We start from the raw sequence: 18,719 nt of genomic DNA, 5'->3' as shown, positions 1-18,719 counted from the left end.
AGTGGTCAAAGTTATTCCGAAGTCCCCCGCTACGCCGTACCTCATCAGATCGTGTTCTTTTCTTTTCTTTTCTTTTCACATAAAGCTCCGCAATTTATAATTGTTTAGTCCCTCGTAAACCACGAGTTGATTTTCGACGTTAAACCCATATATACGCCTAAACAAGCAATGCGATCGACGCTATAAAGCGTACATTATTATGGAAGTATGACAGAGTGCCCGCTCAGTACGCAGTTCTCATTCGATATTCCCATACCACTCGATCGAGTCATTTATCCGTTAATCGCCATCCGTGACCGCTGCCCTCAAAGCGCTGCTCGCCACCTAGTGGCCATCGCGCGCAGCACTTGTTCATTGACTAAAAACACACACAGCACACTGGAGGTTTCGCAGCCAGCGCCTTTAATAGGGAATCTTGTACTCACAACAGGAAACAGCACGCGAAATTGCACACTGCGTGCGGAATGATCCTGAACGCTCTGAAAGTCGAGAATATACTCGTTGCTGTGTTTTCCGCTACAGTATATGCCAGCGAGAACTTATGTGAATCGCGCAATCGTCGTACGAAATCGATCACGCAAATCAAATCGAGAGTGACTTCTTGGGCATTTCTGACATTCGATTTGCCCCTGCTGGGGTAAATTTCCTAAGCGGAAGTGCGTGGCGCAATCCTTATCGTAATGCAGCAATCCACGAGACAGTATTGGCAGTAACGGTGATAAAAGCATGCTGTCAGGTAAGATCACTTCAAACCCAAAGGGAGGATGCGTGTCAGCACCACAAGGAGGTTGAAATTTCTGCGCTACGACAAGTAAATGACGTAAGGCAAATAAAAGTAGAAATAATGTTCAATTGGTCCCGCGAAAACGACGTAGCTGTGTGCGCTATGTCGCCAAATATGAATTAAAAGAGAGCTGTCCCACGAACGTTGTTCTCGATCAAGCAGTCGACCGAAGAAATACAAAAAAATAACAGCCCCACAAAGGTAGTTAACCTGACTTCAAATGGCATCCAAACTATGCAAGTGCGGCGAAGTTGCAGCTTTCATGTCTCTCACACAGAGCCACAAGGGGACGCAAAGGTTGTCCATTCCGTCGGGGCCACATTCCGCACTCTGATTAGTTTGTAAGAACCCAAGATCGGCGCGCGCACACACACACACATACACTCACGTCACGCACTGGGACACGTATAAGACGTCGCACACACAAGCGGGGTTGCAATGCGCTGAAGTAGCACTGTGGGCTTAATTAACGAGGAATTTTTCACAGGCACTTTCAACTGAAACATCGCCACCGCCCGGTCATATGACTTGAGCAATATGATTAAGTCGCACATTACACAATCTTCGCGAACTAAATCCTACGCCAAATTTGTATCAAAGCGCACGCCGTATTCCGAAAGAGCGATAGTTAATAGCACGCAGCGGAAGTTGATGAGGTCTACAAAATTTCCTTTCCAGGCATTAACAAACATCCACTTCCTACGTCGCAGTAGAAGCCTGATGTTCTTCCTACGTCCCCTTTTTCACTGAAACGCTAGATCGCAGAAATGTCAAGGGCGCACTCAAAACCGCTGAACACACGCTTATTAGAATAATCCACAGCGACCATTATGGGGAACGCCAGTGAAAAATTACATTACGTCTTTGTAGTCAGAGCTCTGTACATTTTGTTAGTGGTGCCTCTCTAAACCTCGCGCGCGCGCACACACACGAAAAGGCCTCCGAAGGTAGGAGTTAACAATGGAAGTCAGAATGTATTTGGCCGCGGAGATCTCTCACTGAAAAGGCACGAACATAACGGGAGTTCTACGTGACGGGCAGATAGAAGTTCCACGGATGTGTTCGAGATCTCCCTACGTTATCGCTATCTGTAGAATAAACCATCAAATCACTCAGAGCAGATCGTATGTGAACTGTACCAGTCACTGGAAACTCATCTTCAGTTCATTCTGTGCGCACGCACGTTATGAAGCATGTTCGGTGTTAATTAGCCTTGCTTATTGTTTCTTGTTATAAAAAGATAAATGCAGCAGGAAGATTCTAGATATTAATCGTCTTTTTTATTACCTAGGACTATCCACGGGAAGCATCGTTACTGCTCTGGTACCTGGTACCCGTGCTTTCTAAGAGAGGTAACCCAACAAGTTGACTTTGTAGCAGAGCGTAATATTATCAAATGAACCGTCTACTCAACCGCGAACGAGTGTTTTACACGTGCACGTATACTTATTACACGTGCAAAGTACACTTATACAATACACGGCAGCTGCTACTCGCAGCATATCTTAAGCAGCGGTGAAAGCACCAGTGAAATTCTGCATAAGGTGATAAAAGACCAACTCTACATTAATACCGGCAGATGGCGCAGAAAAAAAAAAAAAAACATGTAGAATAGGCTCGATTAAGTAATCTGAGGTATACGAAGCCCATACTACACAGCTTAGACCACATACAGCACTTGGACCAGTATGACATTTTGCACCGACTGCTTTTTCTCAGTCGGAGTGTCACCGTGCTGCGTGACAGGGAGACTGTCCCCGTCACGCTGAACAATGAAGGAGTCACATCGATGTCTTCGACGGCAAAGCCAACTTATGAGCACGCGTTACAGTAGCTTGCGCGTAGTCCTCGAAAGATCGCCGATGTCGTGTCAACAATGTTCTGCCTTCTGCCAAGATTGAGACCACGTATTCACGACTGCTCACGTCCCGCCCTAAAGAACGCCATCACCGGCAAAAAAAAAAAGAACAAAAAAGGGAACAACAAAGAGCAACTTCCGCAGATCTCAGTTCAGTTTGTCCGGTCAGTGATCCTTCATTTCCTCAAGCCGAGAATGCGCAGGCTGCCGCAACTGGAGAGGGAACACTCGACAGCAGTGTCGTTCGCGAAACGCTGTGTTGAAAGTCCGCCAGGGCCTCCAGCCGTCCGACAAGCTGAGCAAGAAACGTCAGCCGTATAGAGGTCGGACACGCATTGGGTAGCCGCGGAACAGCGTTTCGGCAAAAAAACAACGTCCTCTGAAGGTGCGCTCAAGGTCACCACGTTGCACGTCGGTTTGCGCTGTCCTCTGCCCCTTTTTTTTCTTCCGACAAACGCTGTCCGTCCGTGAAGCGTGTAGAGCTCGTGGCTCACGAAACTACGTCGCACGACACCACCGGCAGTCTCTCAGTGGTGTGTGAAGCAACCGTCTCCGGAGCTTGAAGAAAAGCTGCCGCTGTCCACCGTGGTTAACTCGGGACTGCGCATATCAGCCGAGTCGAGGCGACGCACGCACGCGGCGTGGAGGGCGCTCACAATCGAGCACGCTCAACTGTCGCCGTTGATGCACAGCTGGCACCGCACCAGGCCACCCTCGTCGCAGTTGAGGCACCTGAGGAAGATGACGGAGGAGGAGAAGCGGTGCCTGTGCTGTGCAGACTTCTTGCTGCCGCCGCAGACGGGGCACGGCAGGTACTGGTAGCCTCCGCACATGGTACACGTGCCTCCCACGCTGCTTTTCTGCGAAAAGACAAGAACGGGACGCACAGATTGTAATCGACGCGGTATTCAACAACGTACCAGCAAGCAAAGCCGCGACTAATAAATATCCATTCTGCCACGTTGACACGGGGCTATCCGTAAGTGAAATCGTGAGTCAGATCGCGCGAGCCAATCGCAAGTCAATCGTAAGACTCATGCTTTCTTCGTAAGAGAGTTGTAAGGCAAATGTAAGGGACGGCACAGTCTGCGGCGGGCGTCTCAAACTCAACTCGGGAGCCGTGCCGCATTCATACATCACCCTGCGCGGGCAACACTTCGGTACGCTGGTGCAGGGGGTCGGCGTTGATAAATGGCGTCGACACCTTACAATGGGAGTCGGAAGACACGAAAGCTCTAAAAGCTGCCCTTTGCATGAGCAGCACGTTTGCGATTCCTGCCCTATACACAAACAATCGTCGTCGGAGTGTGCGCATGAGCGCAACATTCATGGCTGCCAACCGCATAATGAAAATGAGCTTGACTAAGCTTCCACAACATGTGGCCGCGTACCTCATTTTCCATTGTGAAAAAAAAAAAAGTGGTCTTTATTTTTAATTTTTCTGTTAGTGAAGAAGTGGCTCGGGGCCAAGCACATTTTTGGTTTAGCGTAAAAATCAAGCGGAATGTCACTGCTGGCAAGCATTCAAGTCACTGTACTCATTCTGTTTGATGTATCTGAATTAAATCTCGAGCTGTCCCGGGAAAATATCGTTCAGCGGGCAGTTTCTTCAGTCACACACATCGATTATTATATCATCAGATAGCCCAACGCTTACTTTCTTTTCCTCGCCACAAACGCTCAAGGAGAAAAAGAAGAAGGCGTCTTGTTGCAATAAGTTGCGCTGTGCAGTCTTAAAGCCACGACATTGTACTCAATCTACCCACAAAAGTTCATTTACAAAGTGCGTGGAAAGTCTATGGACGGTTTTTTTATGAACTTCATAGATTGCCTATAAAGACAGTTTGGGAATTAATGTTCTGCAAATTGTGTCGACTATTGTCTGTAGATTGCCGGCGACAGCTCCTTTGGATGTCCAGAGATCACATATCGAAAGAAGACTTGTTAATGATTTTGGTCGATAGGCAGACATTTGTAAATTTTGTCGATAATAGGACAAGGCTAAGTATGCAAAATAGTTCACAAGCTACGATAAATATATGTGCAATATACGCACAGTCTAAATTATTGCTAGTACGAATATCATTTTTTTTTCTGCTCCAGTGATTCAAGACATTCAAGTATGTGATCATCCCGTACAAGCACAAGTTAGCCCATGGGCTCAAGAACACCGGAAAGCGGTATGGCATCAACGTCGTTTTTCTGCCCAAAATAAATTCAGCCGGATGTGCCCTATTGTTAACAACTGGACTATATATACTCGACACAGCGAGCCAACTCAAGACATGTGCGCAATCAAGCATGCTCAAAAGTTTGTGCCTTGTGACAGTGGTGCAGTGTATAAGATTTATTCACCACGCGGAAAAGCGTACATACGTGGGGCAGACAGGACGCTGCATTATTGTACGACTAAGAGAGCATAGTGCTTCGGTAAATAATGCAGCTCTCACTGATCTCGCCTTGCACTTCCGCCGGTTTTTGCGAGCTCTGAGATACTGTTTATACATAAATATCATACTCTCCGGGAAGTGATAGAAGGCTATCAGATAAGCAAAGGGAAATTGTGTTAGCCGAACATCACTTGGCTGACAAGGAATTTACCGTTCTGCGGCAAATATTTTCATAACTTCAGCTGATTTAGAAGGACGCGGCAACTCATATCCCGTATACTTGTGTGCTTGTTTACGTTTGTGTGAATGGTTCAATCAACCCTTCAGTTACGAGTCAGCGCCTGTGGTATGCGTCACTTGTTCTATCCGTCCTCGCGTTTTCGCACGCTGTTTTGTTTCGAGATGAAGGCGAAGCGAACGCTGAAGCTAAGACCACCGTTACTCCAACCTTTATGACATATTAAATTAGACAGCGAGCGACAGCTGAAGGCCCTGCTGCGGGCTATAAGAAACGTGAGGCAAGATTGACGTCGGCCATATTTCTTTTCTTTTTCGGAAAGCACTCAGTGCACACAAGAACGAAGTCTTCAATAAATCGTATATATAGCTTACCTTGTACGGTTTGAGCATCTGCCTGAGCTGACCGGTTTCATTCAGGCGCTCCACTGTTTCCGCTCCCTGCAGGCGAAACAAGACAAAACTGGTGTAAAGAAAGTGCATTTGCAATCTCAACAACTGAGCGGCATGCGTAATGGCGTCGCACATGTTCTAATGCTGGACGTTTCCTTTTTTTTTTTTCGGCATAGGGCGTAACTCTGGGAGGAGCACCTTGCCCTGAGATTATTCAAGGACGAAATACATAAGTTCGCCCGTTTTGCCTATACAGTTTGGGTGTAGGCGCGTACGTATATTTTATTTTTGTAATGTGGTAACACTGATGACAATATTAAAAATTAAATGCTGGGCATCTGCGAACCAAAGCTCCGATCTGATTACGAGACGCATCATAAAAGGGAGCTCCGAATTAATTTTGTCCACGTGGGGTCCTCTAATGTGCACTATATCAATGCACGATACACGAGCGTTTTTGCATCGGAATGAGGCCCATCGGAATGAGGCCGCCGCGGCACAGATAGAACCATCGAAGCTCAGCAAGATGCACGCCATAGCCACCGAGCTGCTGCGGTGGGTTGATGACAACATCAAATCATTTATGCCAACTTCAATCTTTAGATGCGGATTTTAACACTTGTATAAGCTGCTTGCCAGCTCACTTAAGCTGGCACAAAATACATGGCAAATTTGCGCAAATGAGCTATCAATACGCGCAGCTGTACACCGTTCAGATTGGTACCTCCCTAACCTGTGCGGATTTTCTTACCGATAGGGGTGGCTACGATATTACATAAGTTGTCCGCGCTTTGTGCCAGTTTTCATTATCCTGAATGACGTCGTACATACAGGTCGCGCCGAAGAGACGAAAACTGCGGCGACCAAGGAGGCATATAAATTTTACTTTAAGCTGTTTTACGTTAAGCTGCCAGCGAAAACAAGGCACGAGAATTGTTTCGCACTCAAGTAGTCACAGAGAGTGCTCTCGAGGGCCCCAGTACCTGTATACCGAAACTGTTAAACAATTAAAGGTCGCCAAACTATGGAAAACGGCAATGAAAGCTTCTTTTTCATTTAATTGTCGAAATAACCACAGTATGTAGATGAAGAGCTCTGGGTGGAGGTTTCCATGCTGATTATATGAGAGTGGATTACAGAACGAGGACTTCGCCATTTTGGTAATAACAAGTCAGACAAATCCAAGGACTGCAGCTTTCAAGGAGCCGCAGCTGTGCTCTCGCGAGGACCGTGGGAAGAGTAAAAAAAGAAGGAACGAAACTATTTGTTCTTATTAATGAGTGTCATATAGGCTGGCGACAGGATGGACTGCCGATACGGTACACGAACGCCTTGTACAAAGAAAGCATCGTCGAGCCGTAAGAGGTTCCAGCTCGGTGAAGCTCGAAGCGAGTCCTTCTTTTGAACGCCACTGAAGGGTTGTTTAGAGTCCATCATCCCTCGACATCTGCTTTCGTGACTGCGCAGCTAAGCCGCGATGACCACGTATATATATATACCACGTACGGAAATGAGCGCGAGAACGACACTAATGTAGTGAGCAGCGCTACCTTGGCTGTGCCAGTCAAATAAAACCACACAAAGGGAGGAACAGGCGACCGTGTTCGACACCGCAGTCCTTTCGAGCAGATTTCAGACTTTTTTTTTGTTCTTATTATATGGACTTTTTTTTCTTTAAAACTGCGCTACACTGCCAACAGGTATGCACAAGGCCCACGTCGCTGGTTGGACGCGGCCGTTTCCGTTCTGCAACGAAGCTTTCCGCACACACAACACAAACCGTGTTGCACGTCAACCCCGGAACCAGAGACTGCGCTCCCCGCGGCCACATTTATTCTCCTTTGTTCGGAGGATCTCCTGTTCACGTCTCAATCTACGCTGCTCGAGAACTTGCTTACAGCGGCCCGTTAGGAGGAGCTATCATCCTCCTGTTGTGTTCCTCCGCTCTCTCCCTCCCTCTTCTGGGCAGTCTTCCCTCGAGGCCATGTCCTTTTCGTTTTACCTTAAAAGCCGTTCTTTTTTTCTCTCCCTCTTTCTCTATCTCTCTTTCTAGACGACGGCTTCTTCTTGCTCCTCTCGCTTTAGAAAAGAAGTCGGTCTCCAGTTTTGTCTGGCGCGCCGAGCACGCGCGCACAAACACAATGGCGCGACCGACGAACAGTGGCGCGGCCAGCGGCAGCAACCGGGACGGACTTCCTGGTTTTCGGAAGCGCGGTACCGATATACGCTCCGCCCCTCACGGTGTACTGCATACGTCGTACACCCATACGCCCGGTAAGGCGCGCGAGCTTTTGTGCTTAAATGGCGAAGAAAGAAGAGCGCGCGAGAAGAAAAATGAGCCGGCACACAATGGACGAGATGCCCAAACAAGGAGAGGAAAAGGATCTTGGAAGGATGAAGAAGGAAAATCGACGCAGCGGAAGGTAATGCGCAAAGGAGAGCGCAAAAAGGCTGCGTCGTCTCGTACATGCCGTTCGGCCGGCAGTATATTAAGAATAGAACTCACAAAGCCGGCAGCGAGCGAGACGTCCGAAATGGGGCGCTCGAAAGAGAAATTAAATGGTGCCCGGACGGCGAGCAGCACTGACTAGTCGAGTAATCGTGATGTTCGACAAACACGCGGGCGGCCGCTCTTGGGCGGACAAAAGAAATGCGTGTATAGCGCTGAGAATATGGCGAACGCATGTTTTCTTTTTCAATCTTGTTCCGTTGAAGCTCGGCTGTACTAGTGCACAAGTGCCGATCGGTTCCGCGAACTTGCAGGCTTTTTCTTTTGGACAAGGGAATCGCGAGAATACGCGTGTACACGGAAATCCTGGCACATACGTACATTCGTACGTCAGTGAGGCGAGAGAAAAGAAAAAAAACAAAACGCAACATTTTTTTTTTTTCTGATTACTGATTCGCGAACAGGTGAATGGAGCGTGTAACAACGATTTGGCGGAACGGCAAGCGTGGATGGAAGAAAACTGGTTTTTAATTCTTGGTTCCTCCACGTTTGCCGACGCGACTGATCTTTTCGACGTATGCGTTTGCTTGTGCTAGTAAGGACGATGACAAACGGGTAAGCTGCTTGAAGTCTGCTTACGCTTGGCATGCAAAGTGCGAGACCGAGGTGCACGCAATACTAGACGTTTATGAGAGCGGCGAGTTCGGCTACAGTTGGCATCGAGTCACAATTACTATACAGCGTAAACTACGAAGACGAAAGGGAGACACCAAACGGCGCGTCATTTCGTGTCTCCTTTTCGTTTCCCCTTGCTCTACAAAACCCCAGATATCATCATCCTTCTTAATCTTGGTAGTTTTTTCTGTAGTAATTATGAACATTTTTTCACACTCCTACGCCGGTTTTTACACTACATAACGTGGTTGCGTAGCAACATGCAAGCGTCAATTGATTTCATTTTTTTTTTTTTTTTTTGGGGCCCGTCACAATATTGTAAGGCTCGGCCTCCCCACGTGGGAAGCATAAATGCGGGTTTCGTGTTAAAAAAAAAAAATCTGCTTTGTATACCTTAATCGCACGTCGATCTTAATATGCGCATTCCTGATGTCACAGGGAAGAGACAAGTAAGAGAATCCAGACACGCCAATTGGTACTGATGTGCTGTACGTCTCAGACGTCCTCATTAAGAGCGCGAAGGCTTGCGATGAAATAAAAGAATCCTCCAGTGGTGCCATACATATTAGGAGATAGAAAGTCAGCCTTCTTTTCCTACGTCAAAACGACATCCATTGTTAACAAATCCGCATGCACTTCGCGGCCTACCTTGTACCAAACAATAATTGGCATGTATTTCCTTTCTTCAACGCTTTGCGCTGGCTACTTCTTTTCTTTTTTTTCAAGAACGCTATGCCACGCTGATGCACGTGTGCCATGCGTGACCCGAAAGTTTACCGGGCGCGCATGGGCGCACAGTTCCCGGGACTTGTGCGTCAATATAAGGCCTTCATATACCGTCCCACTTTGGTCAGCGCAACTCTCACCCAGCGCCGGATTTTTATTTACAAAGTCGTTTGCTTTCAGGCTTATTTTCAGGGCAGGCAGCATTACGTTTAAGGTCAAGCGCTCTCAGTCAAATAACCGTTAAGGGTCAGTGCTCGCCTTTTGAGTACTTTCTACCTGTCACTGTATTCTGCCCGCTGCCGATTGATTTTTCTATCAATAAAGTTGCCTCGACGACCTCGCGAGGTGTTGAGTTGCAGAATGCGGACGCGCCGAATTTAGAGTCTTCGACACGAGACCATCAATACGGGCCCATTATACAAGGGTGGCACTAATAGGCATGTAGGCCAGAAGGAAGGGCGACCGCACTTCATATATCTCAGGGTGGAGCCGCACCAAGCGAGTACCAAGACACGCGCGTATACGTACGTGCGAACGCGTGTCCCAGATAAGCTTCGCGAATGCGAAATAATCTTAACCCAGTCACTGGCGTGCCATCGCCCTCCGTCTTATCATGAGCACGAACAGAGAAAAAAAAGGTTTTAAAAAGAAGCTTGACGCCAGCCTTCTGAAGCGTATAGCCCGGGGCTGTATACCTTCGTACTGTACCTAAGGATGCTGTTCTGGCTGTATGTCCTTCCATGCTGTATACTACGGTACAAATACCGCAACGCCAAAAGAAAGTAAAGTATAACGCTATCCTTGTTTTCGCCCTTACCGTATCGTGCCTGGATCGGACTGCCCTGTGGCCCCGATCCGAACGAAGAATCGGCGCGCACCCTCGGACCGTTGTAAAAACGCAAATGCCGCTGAAAGTGATGCTATTTCTGGAACGCCAGATTCCTGAAAGGTCAGACGCGCTCGTAAAGGAGCACGGCGAGCAGTATCGATGGGCATACACAAGGGCGCTGCAGGTGAGCACCTATACACGATCTTGTTGTCTTGCACACGCGGTCTTCAGGACGAATCACTCTCACTCTTGTTGACCAATGAAACGGGGTGGCAAGAGCGGCGAGTGCCTCATATGTTGCGGTGCCAACAATTTGAAGAGATTCTAAACCTATTTCACGCTTACTTGTCCAGTATGCTGCACTAAAGGCACAGACGATGGTTTCTTCAAAACCTCCTTTATAGCAAGTCGGTCCAGTGCTTTGGTCTGAGTCGTCGCTTTCTGCTCGCTTTTGCAGTGATAACTGTAGAGACTATCCAGTTTTTGCGACGTCTATTCCTGGTTGTTAGCTTCACGTTTGGTCCAAGGAAGTCGCCAGGAAAGAAGGCCATTTGCCCCAATCAGAATGCAATTCCTTTGGTGCCGTCGTCACCATCGTCGAACCACTTGTCACCGTCTTCTTTTTAATGAGCCTTCGCAGTTCACAACATTCGCTAGTTTATTTATCATTCGTGTGCTCGTTTACCTCAACACGTCTGACTGCCCTATTAACCACACATTTTAGAAGAGCCGGCGTTGTAATGCGAATCGGTTCACGATTGTTCTGCGACGCAGCTGAGCACCAAACAAACGTACAAAAAGAAGAGAGAAAAAAAAAGGGTGTTCGTGCTGACCTTTCATGCTTGCGCGAATATTTTTTTTTTTCTTTCGTTCCACTTTCTCTCGTATAACCGCACATCTCGCTCTCGCCGTGACGCGATACACCGCCGCGAGTCGAGACACAAACCGACCCACGGAACCGGCGATCAAAGCCGTCGCTACAGTTTCGCGCGAGCCGAACGAGAAAGTTGCCGCAGCCGCACGCACGCTGGGCCGGAGAGATGACGGAGGAGGTCGAGGCAAAAACAACGCCGCCCGTCCGCCACCACCGTTGACCGGTCAACTGCCCGGGGTCGTTGAACCGTGCGTTACAGGGCTCCCTGGCGGGGGGAGTTCCCTGCCGGGGGCGCCTAAATGGTCAGCGGTGTACGCGAGCCTCTCGTGAATGACCCTTGCGCCGCCGGCTGTTCACGCTTGGCTGTGCGCCTGGTCAGCACGCGCGCGGACGACAACATGGGTGCCGGGCCAGGATCGCCCTTCCCGCGAGTTCGTCTGCGTACCCTGTAGGAAAGAAAAATGCCCGGGCTTCGCGTTGTCTGCTGAAGCTGAAGGCAGCAGCCTCGTATTTTGGCTCGGTTGCGAAGCCGTTAAAAGCCGTCTCGCTCGAGCTGCTGCCGCCGTCGGCTCGTCCCGTAATTGTCGACCTCGCGGCCGGAATTCCGAGCTGGACAAAGCGCGCGGCGAGCAGAGGCCCCCAAGAAGGGTGCTGTCGAAGCGGACAGCCTGCTGTGCTTTGGGAACAGTGACGACACGTTGTGTCTAAGGGCCCTTTGGTATTTACCTTTTGATTCAGTGGTGCCAAATGGTCGCGGCGATTCGTGCCTTGCACGCACGCACGCACGCACACACACACACACAACACACACACGCACACACACACACACACACACACAAACACACAGACACACACACACGCCTCCCCTTCTCATAAGCTTATTCAGCACTTAACTATCTTAGTGGAAGAGGGAATTCTACAGCATCGAGGGGACTCATCATATCAGAAGGACATGCAAGCAAAACTTTTTTTTTTCAAGCCACCGGCCTGTACGACCACCTATAATGAAAACGGAAAGCGATTGTCTCGGCACACTGCACTGGCACAATCAGTTGGACGACCACCGGCGCGTGTGAACGCCTCTAATTGGAACGCCCTTCCTGTTAATATTTCCTTGTTCTTTCTCTCTCTGTCTCTCCTATTTCCAACCCTTAGCTCCCTCACCCCAGTGCAGGGTAGCAAACCGGAAACTAGCATCCATCTAACCTCCCTGCCCTTTCTTCCCTCTCTCTCTCTCCATTTCTATAACGAAAACGGCTTCCGGGTTTTCTTTTTCGCAGTGCAGTGCCGCAAACTGGAAACTCAGATTGTTAGCCTCCATGTATTTCATCTTGTTCTCTCTATGTTTATCTACATTAGTGACCTCGCCATACGAAAACTCACTACATGCAATCTACAACAGTGAAAATAACATGTAAGTTTGTGTAAAATGTAGCCTTCAATATTTGAGCCGTTCTAGCGCAGCAGATGATTTATAAACGACCAACTGCTTCGGTTATACTCTGTTCCCCCTGCTTGTGTACTCGCCAATTTTTTCAAGACACACAGCTCGTCTTACAGGCCTCGTCGCGCAGGCAGTTGCACTGGAAAGTGATGGCGTCGCTGCCATGGTTACAGCGCCACGCACACAGCGGAAATGAAAACTTCAGCCATGACGTCAGCGCAGGCCGCTGTAATGAAACCAGCGCATCCCAGATGCGACACGAGAAACGCCTCGAGAGACAGCGAACGCTGCCGTCGGCTCTGCGAGGGGTCTGTTGCGATTATAATCTTTCTTTTACCGGCAGTGGCTGAAGCCGGAGGTTTTCTCGGCCATCGGAGTGAACGCTTTCGCTACAGACTGTGCCACCGAGGCTTCCAGGATGGAAACGATAGGAATCATTGCACGCAAAAACGGACCATTGCGCCGAAGTTTTCCACGACGCTCTGTTTTATGGCCGCACGCGCGCGTTCAACCGTCGCTGTAACAATTACAGGCCATAGCGAGGTGGCTGGCCTCTTTTCCGCTTCAGAATTTCATTTCATTTCATTTTATTTGTGCCCATTTACAAGCAAATGGAGGGGGCCAAGGTAAAAGCTGCTTTTTGGCAGCTTGAGTGGTCCCTGGCCCCCTTTACATATTGGCAGACCGGTGGCAAAGAACACTTTCAGAAATGAAAAAAGTAAAGAACAGTGGATTACATCAAATAAATTACATTTCTTTCATTGAATGCATATGGTTTTACGGAATCATGGCGATTTAAATGGTAGTTTTCACCAGACAGATGAGCTCCGATGGTGTCAAGGCATGGATGTCAATGCCGGCTTCTAGGTAAGAATTTATTAGCCGTGGCTAGGTATTTGCGACCATTTGATGGCCGTAATTTGTCCTCGAGAAGGGTATGAGCCATTTTTCATGGCTGCGCGTCTCATATGTGGGTGTATGTATCACAATCAAGCACGCCTCCGTAACGCTTCAGACGTGCAGCACTGTGGTCGCTAGAAGACGCGCAAATAGCGTAAATACATCTTAAAGGGTCCGTAGACATGCTATAGGTGTCTACAAAAAGCTTATTTATGAAATGTAATGAAGTAGGATGTCTAAAATAAGGTGTGTCTATCGATGTTTATAGAGAGGTGATAGATATTCTAGAGACCAGAACTTCGGTTTCTTATAGAAATTTTCGTCCATACGCAACCGACAGAGCATGCATCGACAATAAGTCATCAGAAATCAGAAGTACTTGGCTGAAAGTCAGGCAGTATTATGGGGCGGGGGTCGTAGCACAAATAACAGCCCAAAAAATTGATTATAATCGGTCTGCTGACACTTCATATAAACGCCTGTACGCTCGTTGTAGACGGGCAAACTATTTTTGATAGTATTTTGATAGTATTTTTGATAATTCACGGAGAGGTTACGCCACATATCTATAAAACCTACAGGTAACACATAAATGCCGCGTATATTCTATTGATTTTCACCAGACCCTGCGTAGAATGACCATGAACCTATGATCTCACACTTCTAATGAATCGCTGTTGTTTGTACAATATCTATTTTTAGCATTCAAATGGAAAGTCTATGAAGAGACAAAACAGTTTGTTTGCAGGCGGTCTATAGAGTGCTCAGATCTGTCTCATTAAGAAAAAAGAGCGCGAAACCCTTTAATGAGTACAATGCTCGAGGAGAATGAGATGGCCCAAGAGGGCTCAAATATTTGTTGTTCACAACCGTACGGGGAGACAGACAAAGAAGCCAGGTGTATCACGATAGAGATTCATTCTTACGTTTAAATGAAACGTAGAAATAAAGTACAGAGAAATGAAAGTGGACGACTCGCAGCCGGTGGGAGTCGAAGCCACATCTTCCTCATCACTCGTTCGTGCGGTGCTCTACCAACTGAGCTAACGGAGCAATCGGCCACGCCTCAGGCTACATTCTTGGCTAATTGTCTACACGTGTACGTAATTGGCCCTGCGAGTGTTAGCCAGCACCGCTCGCGTCCAAGGCGGCGGCCAGGCGTCACGTACGTATAGTACGTGAACCGAGGAGCAGGCAAGTGGCCAAGAAAAAGAAAGAAAGAAAACGATTTATTTTATATAACTCAAAGGGCAGCCCACGGGTCATGACTCATGGCTAATACAGCCAAGAACTTCTTTCGCGATTGCCCCCTGCGTTCCGTATGGAACCTTTGGCTGTAATGTTATGTACATAAGCGCCAGAGGTCAAATACCGAGCCCCTTCGCATGAACGAAAACAACTCTGTTGACTCGGTTCTCGAATAAGCGACACCGGCAGTAGCTTCCAGAACTTTGCTGCCCGGTTTTAACAAGTAGGAATATATGTAAAAAAATAATAACATTGATAATAAGGAAAAGGAGGAGAAATGATTCGCGTGCATAATCTATACACACCATCGACAGTGAGCTCACTTCGCGGCCATGTTCATATATATATATATATATATATATATATATATATATATATATCATAAGAAGCCAACAAACACTGACACCAAGGACAACATAGGGGAAATTCCTTGTGCTTAATAAATGAAATAAAGAAACGATAAATTAATGGAAATTAAAGTGGATGAAAAAACAACTTGCCGCAGGTGGGAACCGAACCCACAACCTTCGCACTTCGCGTGCGATGCTCTACCATTGAGCTACAGCGGCGCCGTTTCCTCATCCACTTTCTTGGGTATTTGTATCGCGAAATGCGAAGGTTGTGGGTTGGGTTCCCACCTGCGGCAAGTTGTTTTTTCATCCACTTTAATTTCCATTAATTTATCGTTTCTTTATTTCATTTATTAAGCGCAAGGAATGTCCCCTATGTTGTACTTGGTGTCAGTGTTTGTGGGCTTCTTATGATATGACTAATAAAAATCGGGCCCTTCGGTTAACCCCCTTTCTTCTCGTTTATTTATTTACTTATATATATATATATATATATATATATATATATATATATATATATATATATATATATATATATATATATATATATATCGCCAGAAAGTGCGCTCACGCCGCCGCTGGGACTGAGATTTATAGCGCCGTGAATAGTCCCGTGAGGCACCTTTAATGCTCGCACCTTTTCTTTCTTCTTTTTTTCTCTCTTCGCGGCCAATTTCCACGTGCGCTGCCACGATACATCGATGCGTTCGAGGCTCGGCTGAGGCTGAGCACGAAGTAATAAAAGTAGCGTCAATATATAGTGAAGCGCCTGACTATATTGCGCGCAACGCTGGGGGCGTATATAAAAAGCTGCACTTTTCCTCGTTCGCGTTATTTCGTTTCAGCCAAGCAGATCAACCGCCGTAAGCCTTTGCGAGAAAGATCAAAAAGGCAGCCACTATTACTTCGAGGAGGACTTCAGCCTGTATATAGGCAAAACGGCGCGACATGCTCGATGATAAACAGCGCGGAAAGATAGAGACGACGAAAAAAAATATAGAAAGAAACGCAAGGCGCATGAAATTGGCTCCGTGATTTAGGGTAGACTTCTGTGCATACGTGCCTTTTTTTCTTTTTTATCGGTGTCTTTTCGCGCTGCTTAACATCAAGTACAAGAACTTTGTTGTATGCGTTCAGTTAAGCCTGCAACAAACCTGTACCTTTTTCTTTCTTTTTTTTTTTTTTTTTGTGGTGTACGTGTCGTATGGTGCACGGTAAACGATATCGTTGGGTTTTTAACGTCCCTAAGCTGCTACGTGGTCTACAAGGCACGCCGCAGTACAGACTCTTAAAAAAGAAGCAAAGAAAGGTCGTAGTTGTTACTATACCCGGCTTCACACTATTTGCTACTTTAGTACAACTTCAGTTCGCAACGATAGAGTTTGTAACAGTACTGACTAAACAACGTAGTGACTGTCACTAATGGGTATCAGCTACCATTTCCGAATGTAATTAGCACAACCGAATTCGTTCCTGTTCTATAAAACATATATCGGGTCCACTCTGGAATACCGCCACAGCTGGTCCGGTCTATACAGCAGAGGCGATGATATAACATTTTTCACATCTGTCTTTACAAGAGATGATAGTTCTAACATACCTTCTGTACCCGATTTCGATTTCCAGTACAGTATCAGGTGGCTCTGCGTTTGGAATTGGGAGCTAAGGCCCATCACAGGTAACAGAGGCTACCTTGTTTAGTTATTATGTTACTAACTCCATCGTTACACCAATCGACTGCTGTTATACTAAGGTAGCAAATGGCGTGACACTACGGGTAGTAACTACTACCACCTTTTTTTTTTCTTTAAGTGTAGAGTTCTTTGGGTGATCGCGCACCGTGCACACGAATAACGGCAGGTGGGCGCTTTTTTGCATTCCGCCGCATCGGAACACGGCCACCGCTACAGGCAATCGCACCCGCGACCTCGTGCTCACCAACAGGACGTCATAGCCACTGAGCCATCGCAGCCGGTGAGTTATGGTATGATATGGTATGGTGTGGTACGACGTGGTGCGGTACACGACGAGGCGCCGCGTGGTTTCGTTTGACTGCGACGCTGCGCGGTGGCACGGCGCCGTATACACGTATGCATGCGCACGCGTACACTATACATGCACGCGCGTCACACTCACGCCCAGGTGGTGTCCCTCGACGAACAGCTGCGGCACGACCACGTGCCGCAGTCCCGTGCGATCCATGAGCTCCTTCTGGTGCGTGCGGTTCATGAAGACATCGCGCTCCTCGAAGCGCACCAGCAGCGTCTGGAGTGTGTTCCGCACGCGCCGGCACTGTTCCCACGTCTGCCGGATGACGCCCATCGAGGTCGTGTAGAGGACCACGCGGCCTTCCTCCTCGCGGACGTAGTTGCGCTGCACGGACAAAGAAGGAGCACAGTTGAGGGACACACGCATTGTTCGAGTCTGTACGCCAAACGCTCAAATTCAGTTCTCTTTTTTTTTTTTTTGCAAGAATCCTCAATCTGACGGGATTCTCGCGACAGGAAAAGTATGTCATTCCCATGTCCTGTTCATGTATAGTAGTAAGGTCCAAAAGGAAGGCCGTAGTCCATTCATCGGAAAGCTATAGCGTCGTACCATAGCTTTAAAAAAAAGAAAAGAAAAGAAAGCTCTTACAGCCAAAAGGCCGCTTGCGCGAAGCACGTGGTCCTGAAGTTTCTTTCCAGAGGCCGTAAGCTGTAGAACAACAAGAGTGAAAGGTATTGCACCAAAATTGTCACGTTGGTCACCCGGCAACAACTAAATGTGCGGCAGCTTAAGGTCATTTTGTCATCCTTTGCTAGCCGTGAGTAAGTTTACAGGGTAAAATGCTTCGTGCAAGCGGCCTCAGGGTTCAGCTAAGTTACTGCAGTAAACGTAGCCAGATTATTGCAGTAATGTGGCTCTAGATTTGGCTAGCTGCCTTAGCAGCCAAAGACGAAAGCCTTGTGTTACAAGCAGGTGGTTGCCAAATTTGTTTGTTATCTATGAAACAAAAATACATACGAGAACATGAACGCGCATTGGGCGAAAATGTGTACGGTGCATTTTTCAGAACTTCTTTTTCTGCCGTATTTCAAGTGTATTTCAGTTGCGAACCTTTCTCGCGAACTCTATCATGATGCCTTCACAAACTCTGCCACATTAAATCGTCACAAAAAAACCCCGTTGAGCATGGTGAACAGTGGGTGAACAAGGAATGACTTTGCCCTAACGAAGACGAGTCCTCGCGTCAAAACGTTTGCTTATAGGTTGACGCTTCCCACGTTCGCTCCCCCTTGCTCATGATTTCAAGCATTCAACTTCGTCTTTTCTTTTTTTTTTTTAAAGCTGGTTTCAGACTAACAGGCGTAAAATGAGTTGAAGAGAAGCTGTGAAGCATCCGTGTGACAGAAGCTATAAGACACCACTAATAAATAGATGAATCTGATATTAGTAACACTTCGCACCTATATAGCCTCCAAATGTAATCTCGAAAAGAATGTTGCGGAGCAACCTTCATTCAGTCCTATGCGACAGTTCTCGAACGGGCCAACTAGACCACCTTTCATTGAAGGAGTGG

The 18,719-nt window shown here is 47.4% G+C and overlaps 1 protein-coding gene across 1 annotated transcript in view; it reads right to left on the bottom strand.

Moving 5' to 3' along the window:
- Positions 1–379: 379 nt before the first annotated feature.
- Positions 380–18,719, bottom strand: part of LOC126537079 (glutaredoxin domain-containing cysteine-rich protein CG31559-like) — a 184,627-nt gene continuing 166,287 nt past the window's right edge. Inside the window, exons 3-5 of the mRNA XM_050184223.3 lie at positions 17,294–17,530; positions 5,645–5,710; positions 380–3,502 (exon numbers count right to left, since the gene is read on the bottom strand). Coding sequence (XP_050040180.1) covers positions 3,311–3,502; positions 5,645–5,710; positions 17,294–17,530 — 495 coding nt within the window. The 3' untranslated portion in view covers positions 380–3,310. The remainder of the gene's footprint in view (positions 3,503–5,644; positions 5,711–17,293; positions 17,531–18,719) is intronic.

The sequence above is a fragment of the Dermacentor andersoni genome, chromosome 4 (genome assembly GCF_023375885.2).
Source record: "Dermacentor andersoni chromosome 4, qqDerAnde1_hic_scaffold, whole genome shotgun sequence".
Classification (NCBI taxonomy): Eukaryota; Metazoa; Arthropoda; class Arachnida; order Ixodida; family Ixodidae; genus Dermacentor; species Dermacentor andersoni.
The sequence above is the reverse complement of the archived record's forward strand: the minus strand, read 5'-3'. Positions and strand labels throughout refer to the sequence as shown.